Source organism: Orussus abietinus, unplaced genomic scaffold, assembly GCF_000612105.2.
Source record: "Orussus abietinus isolate OABI.00-Male unplaced genomic scaffold, Oabi_2.0 scaffold5, whole genome shotgun sequence".
NCBI classification, from domain to species: Eukaryota; Metazoa; Arthropoda; class Insecta; order Hymenoptera; family Orussidae; genus Orussus; species Orussus abietinus.
In genome coordinates this window covers 294497-319524 of record NW_019394929.1, presented here as the reverse complement: position 1 = coordinate 319524, position 25028 = coordinate 294497, and the positions used below count along the sequence as shown (strand labels likewise).

The 25028-nt window shown below is 47.5% G+C and overlaps 1 protein-coding gene across 1 annotated transcript in view; it reads right to left on the bottom strand.

The window, feature by feature from the left end:
• The window catches only part of LOC105701282 (DE-cadherin), a 93683-nt gene that overhangs the window by 5366 nt on the left and 63289 nt on the right, over positions 1 to 25028 (bottom strand). The window contains exons 2-10 of the mRNA XM_012427905.1: positions 6542 to 6615; positions 5168 to 5309; positions 4850 to 5088; positions 3875 to 4063; positions 3317 to 3603; positions 2896 to 3169; positions 707 to 2816; positions 387 to 610; positions 86 to 301 (exon numbers count right to left, since the gene is read on the bottom strand). Of these exons, the coding sequence (XP_012283328.1) occupies positions 86 to 301; positions 387 to 610; positions 707 to 2816; positions 2896 to 3169; positions 3317 to 3603; positions 3875 to 4063; positions 4850 to 5088; positions 5168 to 5309; positions 6542 to 6615 (3755 nt within the window). The remainder of the gene's footprint in view (positions 1 to 85; positions 302 to 386; positions 611 to 706; positions 2817 to 2895; positions 3170 to 3316; positions 3604 to 3874; positions 4064 to 4849; positions 5089 to 5167; positions 5310 to 6541; positions 6616 to 25028) is intronic.

Sequence of the window (25028 nt, the reverse complement as noted above, 5' to 3'; positions counted from 1 at the left end):
TTATATAATAAATATTTCCAATATAAATATTATTTGGAATTCCACTTATTCCATAAAAATGCTCATTGACGATAGCGATCCCTACGTTTCCATTGATGGTCATGTTGCGGATGCATCCAACGAATCCTTTGTCCGATGGTCTGTGATTCCATCCTAATTTCGAAGCTAAGTGTGCCAAGTTAGACAAGGTACCCCCTACTTGTAGAGGACTGTTCACGTTCAGGAACTCGTTCGATCCTTGCGGAGCAGTCAGGCTCATGCAAGCCGATATACCACAGTTGTCCACTTTCATTTCAATGGTCTGCCAACGAAACGTATTATTAATTCATATAAACCTCCCAGTTTATCAAAGACAAACGGAATTTAATTTATCCCCGACCACTTACGGTTTTCGTCCAATAAACGTCTACTCTGTGGCTCTTGCCGTCGGTTAATTTAATTTGTTTCTGATCCAGCTTTACGGTACCAGTGCCATAATCGACGTAGAGAACCGCGTAGCCATTTTGGATTTCCAGAGACATAAAATCTTGAATACCGAGTTTAGGACTGTAATTCATCGGTCCAAAGTAAAAGACCAATCCGTGATCCACCTGGGGCGTTAGTTCCAAACCTTGAAAAATCCGAGAAAAATATTGAAGCAACTGGTTGGATGATTATATGGGGACTGATTTTAATTTTACTTCTACAGGAATTTAAGAATCCTCACCTAAGTGTGAGTCGTCGCAGGCTTGTCCAGGTGGAGGCATAATGGCCCATCCATCTCCTCGGAACCCGATGCCCAACAACTCGCACCTTGGGCCTTCCAGATTCGGAGGACATTCACACCTGTCTGCCGAAGGTGTTCCCCCGTTCAAGCACACGATAGGGTCGGCAACGTGACAAATGCATTGAGGATCAACGACTGCCCGGACTCCAACAAAGGAGCTGGTGTTGGTGTAAACCGGATAAGGCACCGAGCTGGCGTTCAGGATGCTGCGACAGGAATTGTTGCAATGGAGCTTCTCAAAGAGACACTCGTCGATGTTGATCAGAAGCATTTCGGCCTTCATTTCGTGCTCGATCTCCTTCGATTTCTGAGCAACGATGGTGTTCAGCTTCTCAGGGGCGTAGTAAGGTGAACCATGAGCCGAGAATCTCACATCCAGCAGGGATTTATTATTGTAGTGCGGGGAGTGAAGGACGGTGAAGACATCCACGTTCTCCAGGGAGGTGTTCAGGATGGACGCCAGCCGTTCCTGAAGAGCGTCCTTCTTGCTGACGCCGTCTGGATCCGGAGCCACGAATTCCTCAGCCGTGATACCGAAGAACCGAATGGATCCCGACTTCATGACCGCTTCTTCGGGTATCTCCTTGACGGTGACGTTGACGTATGCATTGACTTTGTGGAAGGGCACCAATGGGCTCTCCTCTCGGACGACGAATTTCAAGCTGAAGGTGTCGTTGGAAGTCCCAGAGAGCAAGGTGATCATGCCCGTTCTGGAATCCAGGTAAAAGCCGTCGTGATTCGCATGTGGGGCCCACTCGAAAGACTTGTCAGGTAGATCCCAGTCATCCGGGTCGTTCACGTATACTCTTCCGATTTCCGTGTTGGGCGCTTGGCCTTTGTAATTGTACACGAAGATCGAGCTCGATCCGTCCTCCATGGCGTTGTCGTTTCTGTCGCCGATAATGACGGTCAGGGTGGAGGTTCCGGTCATAGGGGGAATTCCGCTGTCCGTTATCGCTATGGGGATCTCATAGCTCTTCCGCTCTTCTCGGTCGAACACCACTTGAGCGTGCAGACGAGTGCCATTGATGGAGAAATATGTCAAGATCTCGATGTCCGCGGACTCGACGATGGCGAACTTGAAGGGAGGGCCGTTTTTTGTGGAGTCGTAGTCCCGTGCTTTGAGCTCCGTTATGTTTCCCGGGGGCTCGTTCTCGTACCAAACAACGGGATGGGGCATGTCCAGGAATGGAGCGTTGTCATTTATGTCGATAAGAGTGATGTTGACCATCACCAGCTCTCGAAGAGCGGTGGGCGAGCCGTCCTCGTCGCGAGCCATCACGATTACGGTCCAGATCGGATAACCATTCGGCGGATCTCGATCCAAGGGCTTTTTCAGAGTCATACATCCGGTTTTATCGATTTCTATCAGCGGCTGCTGATCGTCCTTGACTATGAAGTAGGCGATGTGCTGGTCCACCGAGCGATTCTTAATATCCGGGTCGTACGCAACCACTGTGGTGATGCAGCCATCGACCAGCTCCTCTTCTAGTATGGTAGGATTGGTATCAAAATCCTCGAACACCGGAGGATTGTCGTTCACGTCTTCTATGAAAATCTTCACTCCTGCCGTGTCCTCGTAAAGCCCGTCGAAGGCTCTTACGGTCAGATTGTATTCGGTGATTTCCTCGTAGTCCAACGGCTTGTTCACGCGGATCTTTCCCGTGGTTCCCTCGATGTAGAAACTGTTATTGGTGTTTCCGGAGATAATGCTATACGTGACCGGACTCGCGGTATCCGAATCCTTCGCCTCGACCTCGGTTACGAGGGCGTTTATGTTGGCGTTCTCCAATATTGAGTTCGCGGTGTACTGCTTCTGGGTGAAGTGAGGCGCGTTGTCGTTCTTGTCGGCGATCGCTATTCGGAAGACTTGTTCTCCTTTGTTGTGTTCTCCACTCTTGAAAAGAGCGCTCGGCGAGTTGTCGGTCGCTATCACCTTGACGTTGTAGGTGTCTTTGGTCTCCCGATCGAATTTCACCTTGGTCGTTATATTCCCCGTGTACTTGTCGATGGCGAAGAACTCCTTGTTGTCGAAGAGCTCATAAGTGACCTGCGGAGAGACGTTGGGATTGAAATAATGGATTCATAACATACAGGGGACTTAGACGGTATCGATTTAAATGGTTTACCTGGTTGTGCTCAGGTGTGCCATCGGCATCGATCGCCAGAACTTGCATAACCGGAGCTCCTGGCTCTTCGTTCTCCAAAACACTACCTTCCTTCATTTCTCGAAACACGGGGATGTTGTCGTTCACGTCCAACACTTGGATGTTGATGGTAGTCTCCGCGGCCAGCTGATGTGCATTCTGGACGCGAACATTGAAACTGTATTCCGTGTTGCTCTCGTAATCGAGATGATGCGAAAGCTTAATGTCCGCCTCTGTGTTCCTCGTGGTCTCCAGCCTGAAATGTATTCATATATTCTTTTATTCCCCTTCTTGGTCGTTAATTTATTTAACGTCTAATTTTTCCGACCACCCACTTCGGAACTACGAAAGTTAATGCGAGGCTTGCAACAATAGGGGGGGACTCGCTCAAACGATGCTCTACCTAAACGTATTTTTCTTGTTAGTCTGCTCCGTTCTCCCAATAACGAGGTCAAAGATCAATTCCGGGTGTTCTGGGCTATTGGAAACAGCTTTCAAGTGAACAATGCTCGCGTCGAAGTCGCTGAAATTTTCTTGCAGCCTGATTGGCTCCTCTATTCTTGGCAGGAAGGACGGCGCTTTCTTGTTCGACTCCACGACTCGGATGTCGAGGTCGATCACACTCGATTTTGGAATCTCTCCACGATCTCTGGCGATGGCGGTCATGCTGAACTTGTAATCCGGGCTCCTCTGAAAGACACAAAATTTATATAAAACAACCCTCCATTCTATAAAAATTAAATCAGCCCTCTATAATCCGACATCCTTCATGTGGAAATAATTTATAACCGATAAACAAATTATCTTCTTGGTTACAGAGAAGTAGTACAACAATGAAGAGGTCCATCAAGTTCTGTCGGAAAGATCAAGACGTGACAAATAAATTTCAAAGTTTCTTAGCGTTCTAGGTTATCGTAGTTTAACATTGTCTCCTTTTTGGACAGGAATAGGAGCCACGTACGTCTATGGTCTTGTTGAGGAAAATGACTCCCGTTTTCTCGTCGATCCAAAAGTAGACCCCATCTTCCGGTCGTTTAGGCGAAAGGCTGTATATCACGACGGAATTGTTCCCATCGTCGATGTCTGTCGCCGAGACTCTCATGACCTCTCTTCCTGGTGGCAGATCCTGAGGTACGGACTCCGTGTACGCCTGTTGAAAGATAAATTAACAATCGCGTTAAACAATCGCTCCTCGTCCTACGTATCGAACAAACATGCTGCTCGGAGGTAGCTTCGTGCACGAGGTGCATCGTTCCTCTAAAATAACGCATGCCACGGTGCATACACTTAAGAATCTCGTGTCCACAATTTTCCTAACTACAATTGATCGCCAACAAGTAATCTGCATCGTTATCTCGAGTAAAGAAAAATTTACCGACCGCGAGAACAGCATGCCACAGATGTGGGAGTTCACCCCTTAATAACGTTATCAATCTTCACCGCTTAACGATAACGCGTTTCCTTTAGAAATTGTCAAGTGAATCGCTATATAAGATACATTACGAAAAGGCATGCGCTACTCAACATCCCTGGTTGAGAAAAGCATCGGAAAGAGGAAGCCTGGAGATACGATTTCTCTCTTTCAACGATACCAAAGATCAAAGGAAGGAAGAAGGACAAAAGTCTACCCATAATGCGAGCACCGCCAGAGTTTGCGCATAACGTGTACATTAACATTCGCTCGGCATTGAATTCACACGGAAAAATCGAGACCAACCTTCGACGAGTATCCCGGACCGCCCTAAGATGGGAAAATCGAAGCAGAAAAGTGTTAATGACGTACTCTGCAAGTTCGCCATAATGGCGGATTGCGAGTCTATAAATGCGTCTCTTCGTGTTAGTAAATTAAGAGGTTCGTGCAATGGCGTTGCAGCATGTCATATGCTTAGCCATTAACGTTTCATTTGATTTTCCTCGTTCTAGGGAAATACATTACCACTTTGTCGAAGACCGGCGCGCTGTCATTGACGTCCTCGATGGTGACTTTGAAGGTACAGACGTCATGTAACTGCGGCCTGCCATTGTCGGTTGCCAAGACTGTCAAGTAAGCTTCCTTCTCTCTCGCAGGCTCGTCCCTGTCAAGAATCTGAGTCGTCCTGATTTCCCCGGTCCTGTTGTTAATTTCGAATTTGAGTTTCTCTCCAGGCGCCGTGACGAAGCTGTACGTGATGGTTCCTGAAAAGGGGTTCAATGTCATTCCTGAATTTGCATTCGGGATTTTTATCAGAAAGGGGGTTTAAACGTTATTACTTACCTCCTTCTTTCGGCGGGTCGTCATCTTTTGCGTACACTTGAGTGACGAGGGTATTCGGCTCCTCCTCTTCCTTAACCGTTGGTGCGTAATTCGAGCAATTCGAGAAGACCGGCTTGCGATTGTGGTTCAGGCCTTGCTGGTACTGAAAGCAGACAAAACGTCCGATTTATTTAGATTCTGAAAACGACGTTAATTATTCGCAGCCGATCCAAATCGTGCGTGGCGTCGATTGATACGCGGAGGAGAGCGCAACAATGGCCTCCATTGATTCGCGCTATCGCGAGACCGTAAGAGACTTTCGGCCCCGTGTAATTCACTCGGCATTCCTCCCTTAGATTGATCAAACGTCGACAGTTAGAGAGATGCATCTTTCTCCGGGCATGGTGAAACCCGATCGAGGGAAACGTATCGATAATTGACTGATCCGCGAGCTCGGATAGGCTATCGGCCGGCACTCCGGATAATGCAATTACGACGGAACTGGATGTAACGAGAAAACGTCACCATCGATCTTCCTTCGGAGAACCTAGACGAGCGTCTCCGCGCCACTTTCTCGAATTGTTCTTCCCCTTTTTCTCTTTTTACCCCCTTCTGTGTACATTAGAGCGAGAGGGCTCGAGCGAAAAACAGGGAGGCCAGGAAAATTAGAGCGCGTCCACCGAGAAACGCGCTTAATCGTCTAAACTGAATAACCATATATTCCCCGGGTCTTAAAAAATACTTAAAATACAAACGAAGTGGTAAATTAAAATATAAAACTCCCTAAAATAAATACTAAGTGACAGTGATAAGGGTGTGCGCATATCACAATATTATTATGCTTCACCGAATAGGCATCTGAAATTGTTAATATTCTTTACTGTGTGGATTCTGTATCTCGATCCTCAAGTTTTAATTCATTAATAGCGGGTTAATAGGAGATATTTATTCTATCGGTACAAGGACTGATTTCAATTCTTATGTGACCGTGAATGCATTTAGGGGGTCCTGAAAGATGCTGTCGGGAAGCCATGAATTATCGAGAAGGCGGAGAAAATCGGGGAAAATTCCGGGTAGGTCGGGAAAACCCTCCGAGTGTCTGGAGAGACGGGATCGAGGAATGCGCGTGGAATGCGGGGGAAACGCTCCGGGTTTAGCCCGCGAGCCTGACACTAAGGGCGAATCCCGGAAAATTATTTAATGCCCTCCGAAGATCGCGCACCCTCGTTCCGAAGTAAAACATTACCGCAGCGAAATGCCGGTTTACACTTCGCCCAGGTAAATATTTAAACCCTCCGAGGAACTTTGGGCGTTTCCATTATCAGGGGCCCGGAAAACCGCGACCTGCCCCAGTGCTATTCAACGACGATCAATAAGAAATCGGCATGCACTTACCACGGGCTCCTCGTTGTTGTAGAATTGCGTTTTCGCGTCCAAATGCCTCGAGTGCCTCAGCCTGGTCGCGTCACCTGGAAATAAAGAAAGAAACTCCATTAAAAATGAAGAGAAACCTCAAAAACATGGGAAATAAAATTCGCCTTCGAGGGTACCGCCCGAGTGCACTTTCGGTCTGAATGAACGAGTTTTACCGGACCGCGAAATTTTTTATCACTCCCACAGGAGAGCGAATCAATTTGCCGAAATGGCACTGGTAAAAAATCAAAACCGAACAATGTGCGATTTACTCTATAGGTGCATATCGCACCGCTGTGTAATATCTAGTCTGTGATATAATCGTGGGGATAATGTACTATATTATAATGGAAAAATTTCCCGCGCGCCTTCATTATTGCTAACGAGTGCACCGCTCGAAGTCGAGTTATCCAAAAACATATGAGCATGTACTATGTACTCGGTAAATTCGTCAGCATTACTCGAGGTTACGTAGAAATGCAGGAATGGCCAAGGATAATCGGTCGCATTTGGGATATGCCTTTACCGTGGTTTCCGCTAACAAGGGACTGCAGTCCGCGGCAAATAATGAATTTTAAACAAGGTCGGGGAAGGAACGAGTGTCCCCGATCCTTTCCTTGTTCGCATTATCGCCTCGAACGTCGTAACCGTTAAGTGACTTAATAAATTACGGTAACTCGATAGTTCATAACTGAACCGTCGTAAGCCCCGGTGCTCGGAGCCCTCCTAAAACAACATCGTAACAGCACTTAATTCCTGCATAAATTTCCGGCCATTATGATGTTGTTTCGCGGAAACTGGCATTTACAACTTTTCGACTAAGAATATCGTGGTGTTACCATGATTTATTCATCGAGGCGCCCGGAAGATACCGGGCTTTTACTCGCCGATAAAAAAGACGTCGTCTGGGGTCATCCCGAGGATCTGATAATTTATTAACAGGGAGGGAAAATGATCTCCTCGAGGTAATCATTTGTCAAGGTCCCTCAATCGTAAGCAGCACTTGGGCGCCGTTGGGTCGGGGCAATTTTGAGCATTTTCGGAAAACCGCGGGTAAAAGTCCCCACCGAGCGGAAAAGCTCAAAGTGCTTAATTAGCGAGCCCGGGGCAAACGATCAATTTCGAGGCGAATTTCGGAATTTACTTTGGCGACCCTTTTTACGAGGGAAATCAAAGGAGGCGATAGAGGGCCACTTAAAATCCGAGAGCAAGGCCGCCGCTTTTCGTGAGGTAGGGCAGTTACCTTCGACCTCGTGCTTTAGGACTGTCCCTCGCTTTTCCTTTTTCACCTCGGCCTCAAGAAAGCACTGCGCCACGGGAATCGCATCTAAATCGAAGTATCAGCCCCAACGTTCGTACAGGTGCAACATTTCGGAAATAAGGGAAGAGGAAAAGAGGGAAAAAGGGCCAAGGAGCTCTCGGGTATTCCTTGGCTCTCCTTCACGAAATTCCTACCGAAAAGATCCCCACTCTTTTGCAGATATAATCCGAGAAAAGTGGGATGCTTTCAGGATTCCCAGCCGAGAGCGATCCCGGGAACTGTATTTACTGTATTTACCGTTGGCTATATATCGGCGCGTATATCCTATAAAGGTATATATAGGTTACCCCGGCAGCGAGTCGTGGAACGTTTCCGCCAGAAGAGCGATTTCTCCGCCTTGGAATGCAAATTTCGAGCCCAGAAAAAGGGCATCGGCCGATAACTGCGTTATCCGACTTTCTAAACCATCCACCCCCGAGTGAAAATGTTAACCCCACCTTAAACCTGCTCAACATAAATAAATAAATTCCTCCATCCTACATTTAACATAGATTAATGCTTACTCCTATCCAACAAGTAGAAGAAATAGAAGAATAAAAGTGAAATATATTAAAATGTCGTTGATAAATATGTACCATGTATAATTGCAAGAAACAAATATATGTTCTTGAGAAGAGAAATTGACGTGCTTGATTTAAACGAATTTAATTTATTCTGACATTTCTTTGAGTCAGCCAACCTCTTCTTTTTTTAAAGGTGTAATACGAGCCACTCTGTATTATCTGAAACCCCATTTAAGGTGTATTATTAGAGCCTTTAGCTGGAATAAAAATTTCAACTCGAATTGTCTTTATTTATACGTGCATCGATCGCGCCCTCTAGCGATCGATTGTGCCCGATTAAGGGCCGGGGAAACCGAGGGCAAAAAGACGGGAAAATGTCGAGGAAGGAAAAGAATCGCGTCCTGTTAACGATTCATCGATGGAATGACGCGAGCTCGCGCCCATCCATATGGATGAGCTCCTCTCTCACGGTGGAGGCGCTATCGTTTATTCGCGCGAACGCGCTTTTACTCTGGCGGCAACGACAATGGCAGCGCGTGCGACATGACTTCTGTCAATAGTCAATGGCCCCTGTAGATCGAGGCATGCACGTCGCGACATACGCGTACTCGCGAGGCCGAAGAGTACGCGAGTACGCGTACCGCAAACCCCGACCAATGTACCCGACGATATTTCAATGGCCACTTTGCGGCCTCGCCAAAACGACGTCCTGCCATATGGATTATCGGCCGATTTAAATCAGCTAAATGTTCCCAGAAAAGTGCGAAAAATCCCTGAGATACCTTGCAGTTCGAGAGATAACGCAAAAATGGAGCAGAGGACAAAAAAATTGTATCGCCAATTTTAGATAACCTTCCAGTCGATAAAGCATTCGATACAGATTTATTTTTGATTCGGTTGTTTGCTACAAAGAAAAAATAAATGTTCATTGAAGCTGAGAAATATTATATTAATTCGGGTGAAAAAAATTATTTTAATCAAATTCCGTGAAATTAGGAAAATTCGATCAAGTATTTTCCTGCGTGTAGGGTAGACAACTGGATATTGGAAATAATTGGGTTCAATGTGGGCGCCATTGAGGTGATTAGGAGATGATTAAATTTAGCGTTATCAGGGTATCAGTGTACGAGGTGGAGATAATTAAGTTTAGTGGGTGTTATCACCGAGACGGGATGATTCCGGGGTAGTGGCGATTATTCATCGTTAAACGTTAATTCCGGTAGTTTTTCGTGAAATCCGTGACCTGTTTCGCGAAAAGGGAACTCGAAAGGTCGTAATTAATTGAATTTGATTTAATTAAAATTTGTTCCTGGCAAATTTTAAAGTTCCCGGGGAGTATGTACGCGATCTGGAGCACAGGTATATCTACGGGGATGCATGTAGGTAACGTATGTACGGGCTTGCGTGTACATAGGTATGTGCCAGGTACACTTGCGATTAATGTACTTCAATGGCCACTTTGCGACCGGGCAAAGTAGAGGCCCGGTACGCAAGTTATCGATCATTCGGTTTGCGAGTCGACGTCGGGTATCGGAGAAAACACGACGGCCTCTCCTTGTAACTTTTCACACCGCGACATTACCTCTGATTTATGTCAAAATCACAGGCTGATAAAACGCGGACGTTCGATACGACGAATTACCATCGAAACGGGTGCTTCGACTGCGCCCTTGGTATGAGTGCATGACACGATTTTGTTTCCACGTTCCATAAAAATGGAGAGGAAGGAAAAACAACATGGCTTCTAAATTCGATACATAAAATTACTACAATACATAAAGTCCCACGGATAATTCGACGTTCGCTTATCGAGGCCGGAAGCAGAGCTAGGCATTACATTTCTAGCTGAGCGTTATAATTCTAAAGCTTTTCAAGAATTCCTCGGGACATGACGTTACCGACACCTCCATTTCCGGTATTTCGGGAAGGCGGAACAAGGAACCTCCTGAAACTTTCAGACGTGTATATCTGACCGATATCTTAACTCCTCGGTATTTTCGGCAGGAGTTGGCGGAAGAGCTCTGAGAAGCCCGTGTCTAAGACAGGGAAATGATATTTCAAGCCGGAAAGTAATTGGCCATTATATCAGAAACGAGATTCCGGAAATCAGCCGTGCCCCGAGTCGAACCTTCTCACCTGAATCGTGAATTAGGCTTCAGGCCTAACTTCTATAAATTGGAATACTTGAAGAGTCGTACCGAGATCCCTGTCGGCGAATTGAAATGATAAAAATAATCAGAGGATTTAAATGTTCACCTGAGATCGATAATTCCTCCCCGGCCCTCTCCCTAAAATCCAAAGGTTGACTCTGAAAGTGGGGAATTTATTCCGGAGGAATTATTTATTACTTCCAGAATGAACAGCAACGAAAAAAAAAGATGCCCTGCAATTATTTCAGCCTTTCCTGGTACTCTACTTAATTTTCTCAGAGAATTAAAATCTGCCGAGCACATTTGTGTGGCTTCGAGGAGGGAGTCGGGTGGGCAGTCCTCGAGGAGGAGACCCGGGAATTATCGGACCTTTCGGGGCCGGAACTCCGACACGTCGAAGAAGTTACGGAAGAGACGTGACCGCCTCTCCGCGCGAATTCCCCGGAAGAGTCGCCGGAAACTTTGACGTTTACATCGAGGGGGGGGCCGAGGCTCACGGAAATTTTCCATTTCCCCTGTACCGTTTTATCGGCAACTCGGGCGGGACGAGCTGAGAGGAAAGTTCTACTCGGGCACTCCTCGCGAATATTCTCCCCCGTACGTGGCCGTGTAGGTGAGCAACAGGGATCGATCAACGTGTCCCAGAATCGAGGGTCGTGTCCGACTTGATGTATGATTTCGTATCGAGTCCAGGACGGAAGTTGCCCGAAGAAATCGGGCCGTCCGATCGGCTTTCCTCGCGGAATGCGTGAAATTTCAGGAATGCCCGGGAAATCGGGAGAGCGCGGTTCGATTAAACCCATTATCGGTGGAAACCCCGTCTTTGGGGCGATAAGCCACGTCCAAAATTTCCATCCTGCCCGTTGACAGGTGGCTTCAAGAGAGACGCATCGATCCCACCTGTACAACGAGGCACGATGGACTGGACAGAGGAACCTGCCAATAACTATCGATGCATAACGAACTTAAAGTGGCGTGCCTTATAAATATCAGTCGATACGTGGATTTTGGGTCAATGAAGCCGCCCTGAATTTTCCAAGGCTTTGTAAATGCAGCCGGAAATGCGGGGGCGGTTCGCTCGAAATGATGTGCAGCGAATCGAGCACTGTTCGTTAAATCTTGACATCATGGCCCTTTTGGTTAGTCGGCTCTGAAAGCCGCCATCTTCCTCGGCACGAGCCGACTCAACGACCCGTGAATTTATTCATCCTTTTTTATATTTATTTGTTTATCATCGCCCTGCAAAATTCTACGCAAAATGCCCTCCTAATAAATTTTACCGAGATATTAATAATTTCCGTTTAATTCAATTTTCCATCCTCTTGCTGATTGGTATTTCACGTTTATTTATCGGTATTCCATAGCCTTGTAAAATGCGATGCGGAATTCATTCTCTGTACATTTTGCCGAGGAAATTGAGGATTTTTTGGGGGATATTTGTTAATTAGCAATGCGCATGAGAGGCACCGGAATGCGACGTTTGTGGGCAGATTCGAGACCGGGGAAGTCAGAGTCTTCTTCTTGTGCAGAAGTTGATGCAAGAGACTTCGCTAAGATGTACTCAAAGCCCTAAGTGCGAATATCAGGCTCAAGTTCCCCTTGCATCGCACATAAGAGGCTTTTCGAGTGTAGTTATCGAACGATTAGTGTACAGGCGATGAGCAAACGTCTAGGTTGCACTAGGTCAGCTAATGCACTCGCGCGTGCGGCCGAGATGCAACTCCCTATGCAGCTTCAGAAATATCCTCGCGCTTTGCTAGCGCCGACTTATATTATCGTATTTTTCGTAAAAAAATTCATTCCTCGTGCCTGCAGGAAAATACAACGAAGAAAACAAAGACTCGGTATCGCCATTTCTCGGTGCAATCGAGACGTCACCGTGCAATCGCGCCGAAGTGCATAAGAAAAAGGGAACATCGATTGCGCGTATTTCCACCTTTTTTTTTTTTTTTTTTTCCCAGTCGGCGAAGTGTAACGCGAAGGTGAAAAGGGATACCCGAGGCAATTTCAAAAGCCGTACCTTTTGCATTTCACGGTAAATGCATTGCTTATCGATGTACCGCAAAGTGCATGCAGCGTGCGGAAGCAAAATGCACCGAGTGACAATAACAGTGATATTCAAAGAATATCGAGGTCACGGCCTTAAGTTCGCGTTTCCAATTTTGCGGAAGAGTCAGGCGGCAAAGCGGCAATAAATTTATCAGGGAATACACGACGACGGGGAAATGAAAAATAAAAACGACACGATTAAATCGTAAACGGCCCGACTTTGGGAAGGGTGATGGAATTAAAAATAAAAAATAAACATCGGGCACGATTAAACCGTAACCGACGCGATTGCGAAGGCACAGGTCGATGCACAAAATTGCGGTTTTACGCAAACCAAACGAAATAAAAATAAATCCGAGGAAGGAGGGCCGCATAGCTGCATCGGATGCAGCCAATGCATTCGCTTAACGACGCTGGAAATATAAGTCCGGATGTAATTTCCAAAGCACACCGAAGACCGTGTACACTTTTTGAAAAATATATGCCCAACGTACAATTACAAGCCGAGGGTGAAGGATGGAATTGTTGAAAGGCTAAATTTTTAGAATATTAATGGAGGAAACATTCAGGGAAACTCGAACGGTTGTTCGACTCATCCGACGACGTTACGGGGCCACTTTTCGCGGAATTTCCGCACTAAAAAAAAAAAATATGAAAATGGGAAAACGCATAGTACTAATAAAATCCACATCGGCATTCATCCCGGTATAAAAGGGCAGGAAGACGACCGAGACAATTTCAAAAGCCACGGCGAGTGCACTTCAAAGAAAAAGCCCCTCATCGAGCGGAGTGCACTCGCGAGAGTAATAGTCATCTTGAAGCGAAAAAATAAAAAGAAAAAACGTCCGGCGGTATATCTGTTAGCTTCGCACCTCGAGGGTCGTCACGACCATAAAGAAGAGAAGAAAAGCCAAAGAGACAACGTAGAGTCGAATTGGGATTTTTAAATCGTCCTGTCATGGCCTCGCGTGAAACGGCGAAAACTGCGCTCGAGAAACAAAAAAAAAATCTCGATTTTTCTGAATAATATACAGGGTCTCTTTGCAAAGACAAGGATGTGAAAAATGAATAAAGACAAAGGGTAATATTTCGGGGATTAATCCCAAGGGGGCTTTGAATCGCCAATTAGCCTCCCCGTCGCGAAACCCCATAATTCCTGGATATTTAGCTAATCGTTCGACATTCGACATTTTTATCACCCCGCCGGCGCTGCCCGTGTCGGGATAAATTTTCATCGCGCCACTCGCCCGTGAAATTCGACAGGGCGACTGGATTTCCCGAAAAGTGAAAAATAGGATGAAGGCTCACCGACCAAAAACGGAGAGGGAGAAGAAAAAAATTGGACAACGCGATCGGGCCGATTGCTAACGCGACCACTGTGCGTCGACGGTTTTACCCAATGAACGGGAAAACGGGAGAAAAATCGGCCGAAAGAAAAAATACGGCACAACGCCGTATCTCCCCATACGCGACATGCATATGCATGCAGGCGATGCACCCGCGATCCGAAATGGCGGCTGCATGAACGAGAAACGAGAGCGATGAATCGAGTTGTCAAAGTTATCGGGGCTCGTGGTTTATTGAATATACCCGGGAGCCGGAAATTCGAATTTCAGAAGACCGATCCAGAGATCGGCGAAAAGAAATCCAGAGAAGATGACCAGGAGATCCAGAAGAACATTTGAAAAAATCGAGGGAGACTATTCAAATGAAATGAGATGCATAACAATTCACTCCAAATTGCGAGTTCAACCACGTAATTTCCCAGCACTGTTAAAAGTCCCAAGCAAGACCGCTTATAATGTCGTCAACCTCGTCGATAATTCGTTCTCACATAAACGCTTTTTTCTTTTCCTTTCTAAATCTCAATGCTGGCTTAAATACATATTTATGCGTATTTTTTTCTCGGTAAGCACGCGATATCGCGTTCCGACTAGGCAGCTCAAAGGGACTATTATATATGAATGACAGCGACAGGCGAACGAGCGACAGCGAGAAGCCGATAAGGCTGATTCTAGTGATTTTCCAAAAGTAACTAGAATGCACCAGTCGCCAGCCAATTAGTGCACAGCGGCAGCACGAGACTGCTCGATCGATGCATCGATGAATTAGACGGCCTATTTTTCCGCGGTTTATCGAGGCGACATTTTTTCCATACCGTTTCCATCCTGTAACGACCTCAAATAAATGCATTCGACAATTCTAATAAGCCTTTACCCCGTCCCATAAATCGGCGCATCCCTTTCTCTGGGTGCTTCGGTGGGCCGATGGGGATAATAAAAATGCTATGCACGTACGAGGGAGAGAGAAAGAGGAGAGGAAGGGTCGACGGAAATACATGAGCATATAGATAGGGAATCTGACAGATAGAAACCGAGAGGGGACGAGAGGGTGCGCGGACGAGTGCGAGTTATCGGAAAATATCATCTCGCTGTTATCATCAGGGGGGTAGGGGGATCGGATAAGGACCGCGTAGTGGATAGGAATTTTCGCATTTTTCACGATAGGCCCCCCCCGGAATCACCCCCGGGAAGCAATATTTCCTGAGCGCGAGGAGCGACATAAATTCCGCGAGCTCGCCGGAAAAAGCCCAAGACGTCGGATTTATCGGAGGGCGGAAAGTTACGAGCGGCGGCCATTTTATCGTATTAACGTTTCCTTAATACTCTGCCGAACCGCGGGCTAAAAATCCACTTGGCCCTCTTTCCACACTTCATTCTGCCCCGAATCGCGCGTTTCCGCGAGCGACCCCTCGATAAATCTCTCTCCTCTCTCCTTTTCTCCTCCCTCTCGTTTTCCCCGCTGATTAGAAATTCGCCGAGGGACTAGTCCGATCAGCTGTTCGTCGGCCTCGTCAAATTCAGCTCGCGCAACCACGCGGACGGCTATTTTGATTTATAGGGGGTAAAAGTTGCGGCGCGCGTGCAGTATGCAACGCGTAGATGGGAGCACAGGTGCATTTTAGAGTGCATCGCCAGTGCATTCCGTGGGCGGCGGGGGATAAAAATAATAAGCGGGAAATAAAAGGCACGTGTGTACGGGGAAATAAAATCGTCCTGGGAAGCAACAGGCGAGTGGGGGGCAACTGGTCATCAGGGGCATTTAATTAAGGCCCCACCGGTGCTCCCTGCATTTTCGGATGCACCCCTGCTTTTCGACTAAATTTCCAGAAATTTAACGCGATCCACGTTTCGGGTGGCTCTGACAGCTGCAGTTGCACGCGTGTAACCGGATTTCACGGAAAAGAGACTCGGCAATTAGAAGGGCAAACGCATCAACGCGGATCCTCTGTGGGGATTTTGAGCATTCTGTCGGGGGAAAAATGGAACGGAAGCTTTTTCGGAAATTCCGGAACAAATTTTCCTCCGATGCACCTCGAACACAGACAGGTGTACACGCGATATCCGAACCAGGATTGATCGGAAACGGGATAGACGATGTTTGTCGGGGCGTTTCCTCGAACTTCGTGTGTAATTTTGGTAGAAATAAAAAAGGGCAGGGGGGGAGCGAAATCGCCGAACCACCGGGGAGAATTAATTTTAATTTCCGATGGATCTCCCGTACTCCTCCAGACCTTCGCTGAAAATTACTCGAGAGGGTTTTAATGGATCAATTTGAACCGCAATGGAAATACCGGGTAACTGCGGTTTATCGGCGAACATACTCAGCCGCTTTGTCCGAGTAATTAATTTTAATGACCATTAAATTTAAATCCCATCGTAAATCGTCTTCGGTCATTTGTCTGCCATTGGAACGATCGTTTTCAGGGCGTGAAATGGAGTCGGATGTGCGCGCCCGAATGTACAGAGAAAATCATTCCTGTACCTGTTGCTCGGTGAATTTATATTTCTTTCCCTTTTTATGGAGCCCGCCTTGAAAACAGAAGGTCTCAAATTAGTCCCCGGGATCCGGGCCGAGTTTCGCGAACGACTTTTCGAGCACGAGCCTCGAGTGGCCGCGCGGAAAGTCAAAAGGCCGTAAACGCGAAAATAAGGAGAGTCGAAGAAAGGGAGGATCCACCCCTTAGCCGAGGGGCGCGAAAAACGCCCTTAGGGGTGCCCTCGAATTTCCGTCCGGCTCGTTGGAGCGTATTAAAAAGACTCAACTTCAATCACCACCGGGAGATATAGCCCAGGTCTTACGACGAACAGCCCCAAGTTTCTTCGCCATTGCCGACGCGGCACTTTATCGTTAATAGACGAGAGATACGACGCGGAATCGAAGCGTGCGATAACGGCGCGGTCACGGCGCATTTGCTTATTCACAACCACGTATAGTCAAGCATTCCAATAAACGGCTTGAACCTCCCCCTTTCAAGAATATATACCCTATAATAATAAAAAAACAATTTCCTTTAACGAAAATCTGTCTGCATGCCCTGAAAAAAAATCTTCACAGACTCAAACAATTATTTCTACATTTGAAGGAATTTCCCTCAAACTTGAATTGGACGCAATATTTATCCGGAATTATGACAATGTGAGTTCACTTCGGTAATTCTTTGAATTAATTAATTTCTTTGGTTCAATCATTTCCTTTTTTTTTTTTTTTCCTCGGGGAAGGACGACGCCTAATCGCGGCGGAACTCGATTTAACTTCATAGATTCCAAATCGGTCCGATTTCTCGCCTTGAGCGACCGTTTCCAAAACCCCTGGCGAGACCGATTAAATATGGCGGGGTAAGGATCGATTTTCATCAATTCGCGAAACGTTCCTATCGCACGACATGGCCGGGCTCGATGGCCTATTTTGCGGGGCCCCTCGCGGGCAACTTCGAAGCCTACTTCGGCGGGTGCTTCGCGGGCCGATTAACGCCCGAAACGATTCATGAAAGAGCGCCGTTAAAGGGCGCCGCGGCGCTTTATCTGGATAGCCCATACCGGCATCGAGGTCGCTAGACGTGTGCGTGCGTGGGACCCCGGGTTCACGAGTGCGCGCGTAAGTGCACGCGTCACGTGGGGCACGGGTCACGTGGGACGGAGTGCGCGCGCAGCCGAAGGCGAGGGAGCGCGGCGCATCTAGGTAGGTGTAGATTATAGGTCGCCGGCGAATATAAGTACGTACGTAGGCAGCTCGGTATCCTATACGTACATAAATACGGCACATATACAGATACGCCCCTAACTGCGACTCCCTCTTCGCGGTACATTATGCGCCATAAATGCATCCCGTATCGGTAATCGAAGCTAAACCTGGCCCTCGCCCACGTGACCTCCGCCATTTCTGCGCGTTTGCCCTGCCGACGGACCCGCGGGCTACCTAAGTCGATTACGAGGGAACCTCGACGTGTTTCTCCTCGTGGGGCCGCGGGAAATCGGGCCGTTTTGCTCGATACCTTTTAGCAGACTCGAATTTCAGGTCCCCGTGCCGAGGAAGAGGGAAGGGGAGTTCCTGTGAGCGGGGAAAAGCGCGAGGCGAGGCGCGCGGACGGCGGCCATCTTGGATCGCCGCGGAGCCCCGACGCCGGTAGGACGAGGGACTTCCACCGAAGTGCTGGGAAATTAATAGTCCACGCATACGGATGGCTGGCGAGACCGCACATAGTTGGCTGCGGGAGACAGACTGTTAGTACGACTGTGGTTAACGAGCTGGATACGTATAAATGTACTCTGTACCTGTTTCTTGTATCTTAAGTAGGCGGGTTAAGGTTGCGCAGGGGTCGGAGATCTCGCGCGAAGGTTTCAGGCCTCTATATTTCGGATTTTTCAACGAAGAGGAATTCCTCGGGGGATGTGTAGAGGTTAAAAGGTCCCTCGTTGCTGGGCTTCGATTACACCTAGACTGGTACCGGACTGCGACTTATTCATAAGCAAGTGCCGAACGCGAGTGGCCCTCTGCGGCCGGCAGGGTTGCGCCTGGGATTCGGCCTAAGCCACGAACTCGTTAAACGTTTACGAGCGAGTAAGGCCGGCCGCGGTGGAATTCGAGGGTGTAACTCGAATCTGGTCGGCCCACCACGTAGAGCTTTATTATGATCCACGCGAACCGCCGAGAGAGAGCTGGACTAACTCATTTATGACCCGGGACGTGTAACATTGCTGGTGAGCGACACAAACCCGCCCCAATTGCCGCCGGCCAGTGCAGATTCTCCATTCGGCCTTCTACGCTTCTTCGAGGGTCGACAATGAAAATAAAAAAATGACCCCTTAACCGAAACATAAAATATTATCCGACAGTTGCGGATGTCGACGAAAATTCGGAAAAAATTAACTGGCCTTTGTCGGCAGTACTGGGCTTACACCCTTAATTGATTTTTTTTTATATACAATTTTTTAACGAGATTTCGAGTACAAATGCATTTCCCTGCGGTCTTAAGGAGGGCCCTCGGTATGCACGGCGCATCGTTAGTTGCCGAGTTGAAATCTAAGCTCTCTTTCTCTGTTCAAACATTAAAATTCGAAACGGAGATACTTCTTCCGTGGCTGCGGTCACGTCTGTTATAAGCGGCTTTCCGTCTTTCGGGATCTGCCTCTTCGGTCCTTCCCTGAACAGACCGCGGACTTTGTCGTCGCATTTATTTCTTTTTAGTGCCTTCTGCGACATGCAATACGAAAATAAAGACTTTCGAAGAGGTACTTTTCAGGTGTAGTCACTCCGATATCGCAATCGACACCGTTCGATCCCTGTATCCACGCGATAGATATCCATGGATATCCTATCAAGAGTCGGTGACACGTAACAACGGCGTTAACGGCTCAACAAAGGGAATTTTCTATAACTTAGTGAAAAATCCAAAACTGATCCGGTTGGTACCGAGGCAGCTTCGAGGGTGAATATCGCAAAGAAAGGGGGTACACACGTTGAATGGATATTTTTTAGTTCCCATGTTGGGCGGGGTACCCGCGAGTTATCGTTATCACGACCATCCAAGCGCACCTGGTAGAGAGATAGGAAAGGGACAGATACAGAGAGGAGAGCTCGTCGGCTCGAACGAGCTCAGGCCGTATGAATGTGGATCGTTAAATATAGCTGGGCCATCGACAAAGGGCTTTCATTTACAGCCAGAATCAGCCGGACACAAAGGCGGTTAATAAAATATCGAGAGAGTGCGACATATCTACATTCGGCCCGACGTCGACTCGAGTCTTGTATCGACTCGACTCGCCAGGGCGATAATTGTTAATTTCCGAAAGACCCCTTCCATTTCAAGAGCCAACTCAAAGAGAACCTCGGCGCGGCCAATTGTTTGAATTCCGTCAATTAATTTCCGGAAAAAAAGTCATCCGTCGGCGTGAAGTCGATCTAATTGAACGCCCTGGAAAGTATAAATCCAGGAAGAATGTTTAATGTCGTCCGCTGCTCGGTCCAGGGTGACAAAACCCGTTCAGCTTGATTACGGGAACTCATTTCGTCGCGATGTAACGTCCAGGGCGGACGTGAAATCCAGTTTACCAGAAATCCAGTTGATTCGCTCGAACGCGGCGTTATTCTTCATTTTCGTAGCTTCCGCAATCCCCGAACTCGGGCCGCGTGGAAATTTATCGCGGGTGTATTTTTTAATTGAAAAAAATTCATTTCCAGGCGGAAACATTTACCGGCCGACACGGATGTCCATCCAGGTTCGACCGAGCGAGTTCGCCCGCGAAAGAGCGGATATCGGAGCAATCTGTGGAATCTACGTCGAGCCACGTGGTCGAGAGAGAAGTTAACTCTTTTATAGTTTCATAAATATTTTTCATTCTCTTAGAAATCTGTCGCGATCGCAGAAATATCTAAATAAGTGCAGCCGATGGCTCCAAGAAAGGCCGAACACCAGGAATAAAATCAGAAGATCTACGGTATTTACGGCGCAGATCTTCAAAATTCAGCCCGCAATGGCCAGATTGAAGCAGCTCCAAAAGACGCCCTTCGTGGGAAATATCCCCCAAGGGGATTTTTTTAATTAAAACGCCAAAGGAGTTCTCCCGCCTCCGGACGCTGAATGGAAGAAGCGAAAGAGAGCAAAAGTCCGGACTCGGTCCGGCCACGTGGCTGATGGAGTACGACAAGACGCGCCCGAATTAATTACAGGGACTCGTTAGCCACTTTCCTAACGACAGCCCCCTTTGCCGAAGCCAGGCTGGGCCGGACTTTAGCCGGTAACCAAAAGCTCCCCAAAGTCTCGGCCCTCGACGTCCCGGTAACATCTTATCGACGTCCGGAAGAGGCTTTAAGGGTGTTACTCGTAGGATGTTCTCAGCAGCCGGCGCTTATAAATAGGGGGCCATGCACGGAGCTCGATGATAGGCCTTGTTAAAATTAGCCGAAGGGTCCTTACCCCAAGAGCGAGGCATCGGCCAGGGGACCCTCTTTTTACTTTCGAACCTCGCCTGGAATTATGCCACCGTTGGAATTATTTACGCCCCCGAGACGCGATTCATCATTTACGTGTACCCTGGACTGCGGCATTATTATACGAGTCCAATTATACAATTTCGTCCCCCGAATGGCAACTAATGGACACGCCTTAAGGTGGAAAGGGTCATTTTCTATATATACATCGAAACGTCGTAACATTTATAAAACTGTTCGTCGAGTTGAATTCATCAAATCATTTGAAATGTATGTATAGAATGACCCTATCATAACACGAGTTCCTCGGATATAAATATCAGGGCGTAAAGACATGTTGAAATAATTTATCCCCGAGTGCACTTTTGTCATTTTTTAGCCAACGTGTAGGGTCAGGGAGGTTGTTAATGGTCCCATGTGGGATATCGGAATTAGGGAGGGAGATTGGAATTATACGAGTATGGTGTGATCGCGATGGGAACTTCCGGTCGGTCTGAAACGACCGGAACCCACGAGGGAGGCCTTAGCGATGCGGCGATACGATATCATTACTGGAATATGCGTCAGGGAACGAAATCGGATACGGCGAATCTTAACTTTCAATTAGTGCAAGCTTAGCGCAATTTAGGGCGGGGCCGGAATTAGTCAGCAGCGCGCTCAGCACAATATTCCGCGAATCGCGAAGCCTCGCAAGAAGCGGAGAAAACCGGAGGCGAATGCCTCGAAAGGTCGGGTACGAGATGTCGCAAATTAATTAAGGACTTTTGGAATATAATCGAGTGTCGAGCGTACACAGGCACGAGTCGTTCCTCACGGACAACTTTGACGTTTCGCCTCGACAAGCAAAGTCTCCCAGCGACTTCAGGGCGCCCTTCTCGAGGCGGCCAACTTTTTAGCGGGACCGATTGAACAAACGTTGAATGATTTATCTCACGTTAATCCGACATCTCCTGGATTCTTCCCTCAAAAAGCCGGATTTCAGCGGATCCTTGGCACTCCGCCGCGCATTTAAATGTCCTTATTAAACGAAGATGCGAGCGAACCTCGTCTGGCTGTAAGAGGAGCAAAAACTGTGCGATGAACTCGACAGGTCTACTTAAAAAGCATGAACGATCGGCGAAAAAATGCACTCGAACCGTATAACTGGCGATCCACTTTTGCGGGACGTCACCGAGGGGTTAACGCCAGGATCTGCCGTTAATTCGACGTCGAGTATAGGTAGAACGACGCCCGACGTCGAGAGGGATGAAGATCTGGTCGGAGAAATTTTCTCATATTTTTATCTCCTCTCCTTCTTCTTCTTTTTTTTTTTTTGGATGAAAATCCCGAACCGGGGATTTTTCAGCTTACTCCGGGGAATCTCTGGGGAATTTCCCCAGGACTTGGACGGTGCAAGAAAATCGAGAGTTCCGGAAACGACGAACTTCGAGCGAAACGCTACTAATTGAAGACCGGAGATGGAATTCCGGGAATTCGATCGATCCGAGGGCGCAAACAGATCTGTGAAGGGGGATCTGTTTTTGGAAGCAAGAAATGCGGAGGAAATTAAGAAGAAATTCGGAGGGAATCGAAGGACGAGGGATTCGGTCTTATTTTTTGCCGGGATCTTCCACCATCCCTGTACCCCTTCTGCGAAGAGTCAATGAGATGCCGCAAACCGAGGGATGTTTGCAAATATGGACTCGGCTTCCCGGGCTCTCCGACATGACCTGGGTAAACGTTCTAATTGGCAATACACACAAAAGGGAATTAGAAAAACAGACGAGAGCTGCGGACTCGCCGCAAGGCGGGTCGATCGTCCGCCGCGGATGTGCGCAAATAATTCCAACCCGAGTCCAGTTTCGAGGGAAACGGAAGGAAGAGGATCAACCACGGTGAAAGTTTTAAAGGCTTGCCCACTAAGAAATTTAGAAAAGGAAATGGAAAAGAAAACCACGCTCAAAGACGAGGGTTTAACCCATTAAGCAGGTACAGTTTGCAGGGGAAGCATTAAAAATCAGAATAAAACGGCGCAACTACGTTATAAACCTTGAAATATATTTTTCCTTTGATTTCACGTGCCTTTAAAACACATGGGTCCTTCTTGTTCAACATTTGAGGACATATTTCAATTATTAGAGTCAAGGGGATGATCTCCGAGGATTTCGCGAAAACGAACTTGGATGTTTGACGTAGATTATACTTTATAAGTTCACCGACGTGAGCAGGTTGGCATTTCAATTGGGAGCTCCAATGGAAGGGAATTAAGAAAATAATCGAAGGGAAAGTAGAAACCAGAGGGTTGGATTCGTCGACTGGAAGTGTGCACAAACGATCCCGGGAAATCCACTTTTGTGGAAAATCAAGGGAAAGGGGAAAGGGGGATCGTCGTTAATTCAGCGTCGATTCGTCGGATAGCGCGGCGGCTTGTCGGGAATCGATGGCTTAATTTTTCCTCCGCCAACCTTTTCCCCGGGAAATCAACGAGGCGATCGTCCCCGAAGGCGGGACGCAAAATGGGAAATTCACTTTGCGTTACCTCGGATTCCAGGATTCGCTTAGGCGAGTGCGCGTGTTCCTTCGTTAGCTCCGCTTATTCGGCTCTGCCTTTCTGCCCGACTTCTCCATACCTTCCACCTTCCGCCCAGGTTTTCCCGATAACGCGTGGAAAGCCCTCGGAAAAAGAGAATCAAATCTGGAAGAGCATTTAAGCCAGCGCGGTTGACCGGAGTATAACGAAAAAGCTGGGAAATCGAGTCGATAATCGAAGCGCCCATCAAAGGAAAATTTGGAGCCCTCCGTATCACCGACCAGAGCAGGAAAAAAAAATCAATCGATGGACTGGATCGATAAAATCCTCCCTTTTTAATATATCCCAGATAAAGGGGGCTCCAATTTTCCGCGAGGTCTCCTCGCATAATTTTCCTGAAATTTCGAAAGGGACCCTGTCCTTTGTCCTCAAGAAAGGACGTCTCTCAGGAGAAATCTTGAGAATAACGTCTGGACCTGACACGGACCAATTGCCGTCTAAGGTCTGAAAGTCGAGTCCAAAATGTCTGTCTCGTGCTAAGGCGACGTTTCCGCTCGGTTTTAGCACCGAGTGGAACGAACGAGCCTGGCTAAGGTTGACAACGACAAGGTGTTGTCATTGACACGATTTAAAATACGATAAGGCGTCCTCGATTGCGATTATCGATCTCTACTCTCTTATGTCAAAAATCTATGGATTGTAAATTAGAGATATAGTTTAGGGAAATGCTCCGTAATAATTTTAAGACAACGGAATATTCCCTCCACTCGCTCGACTGCCCCTCAATGTCTCGTTCCTTTCTTCGCAAGTAAGTGGAGCGAATCCAGATTAATTCTCCCGAAGACGCGTCCTCGATTCTTATTGTGTTTTCTCTTGGGCGAAATTCATGGCATTCGTGGATTCCAAGCCAGCCAAGAGTGATCATTCAAACATATATAAACTCGGACGGTATTTCAATTTCATGGCTTCAATTCGACGCATCGTTTCGCTTCAACCCTTTACCGAAATTCTGATAACATATCAGATACCCAGGAAAATTCATCCCTTTCCATCAGACCCGATAAACATCGATATTTCCGAGGTCCTTTTCTCTTACGACTCTAAATTTCTCATTCGTATAAATTATTGATCAATTATGGCTTAACTTTCAGCATATTAAAGTCGAATTCCTCGACCTGAAAAAGCCCGGAAATGGGTTTAAAAGTACACGGGAAGGAAAAAATTGGGGTCGTATGTCCGGAAAAAAAAAACTATTTCTGGTTACCTGATATTTCCGGGGAAGAAATTTCCCGTGCGCTCCGTTTTCCTCGGAGCTCTCTCCCTTCCCCTCCGGAAGAGAGCAGCCACCCGGGACGATGAAATACAGGACCATCTGCGATTTCGGAGACCCCGAATGCACTTTCTCACCCGGGCCTTAATTAAGGGCCCGGCGCGAGGGTCGTTAAGGCGCTCCGCAGGGTCGGGAAAGGTTTCGGGAGAATTCCCGAAACGCGTGCGGAAAATCCTCCCTCGATATGGCCGTATTTCTTCCGTTAACACCCCCACACGGCCCTCGACCCTCGAACACGTAAAAGCACGCCGCGTGACGATATATTTCTCGTGGGGACGTAGGGAATTGCAGTGATGTGTCCAGGAAACGCCTACGCCCTTTCGCGTATTCTTGACG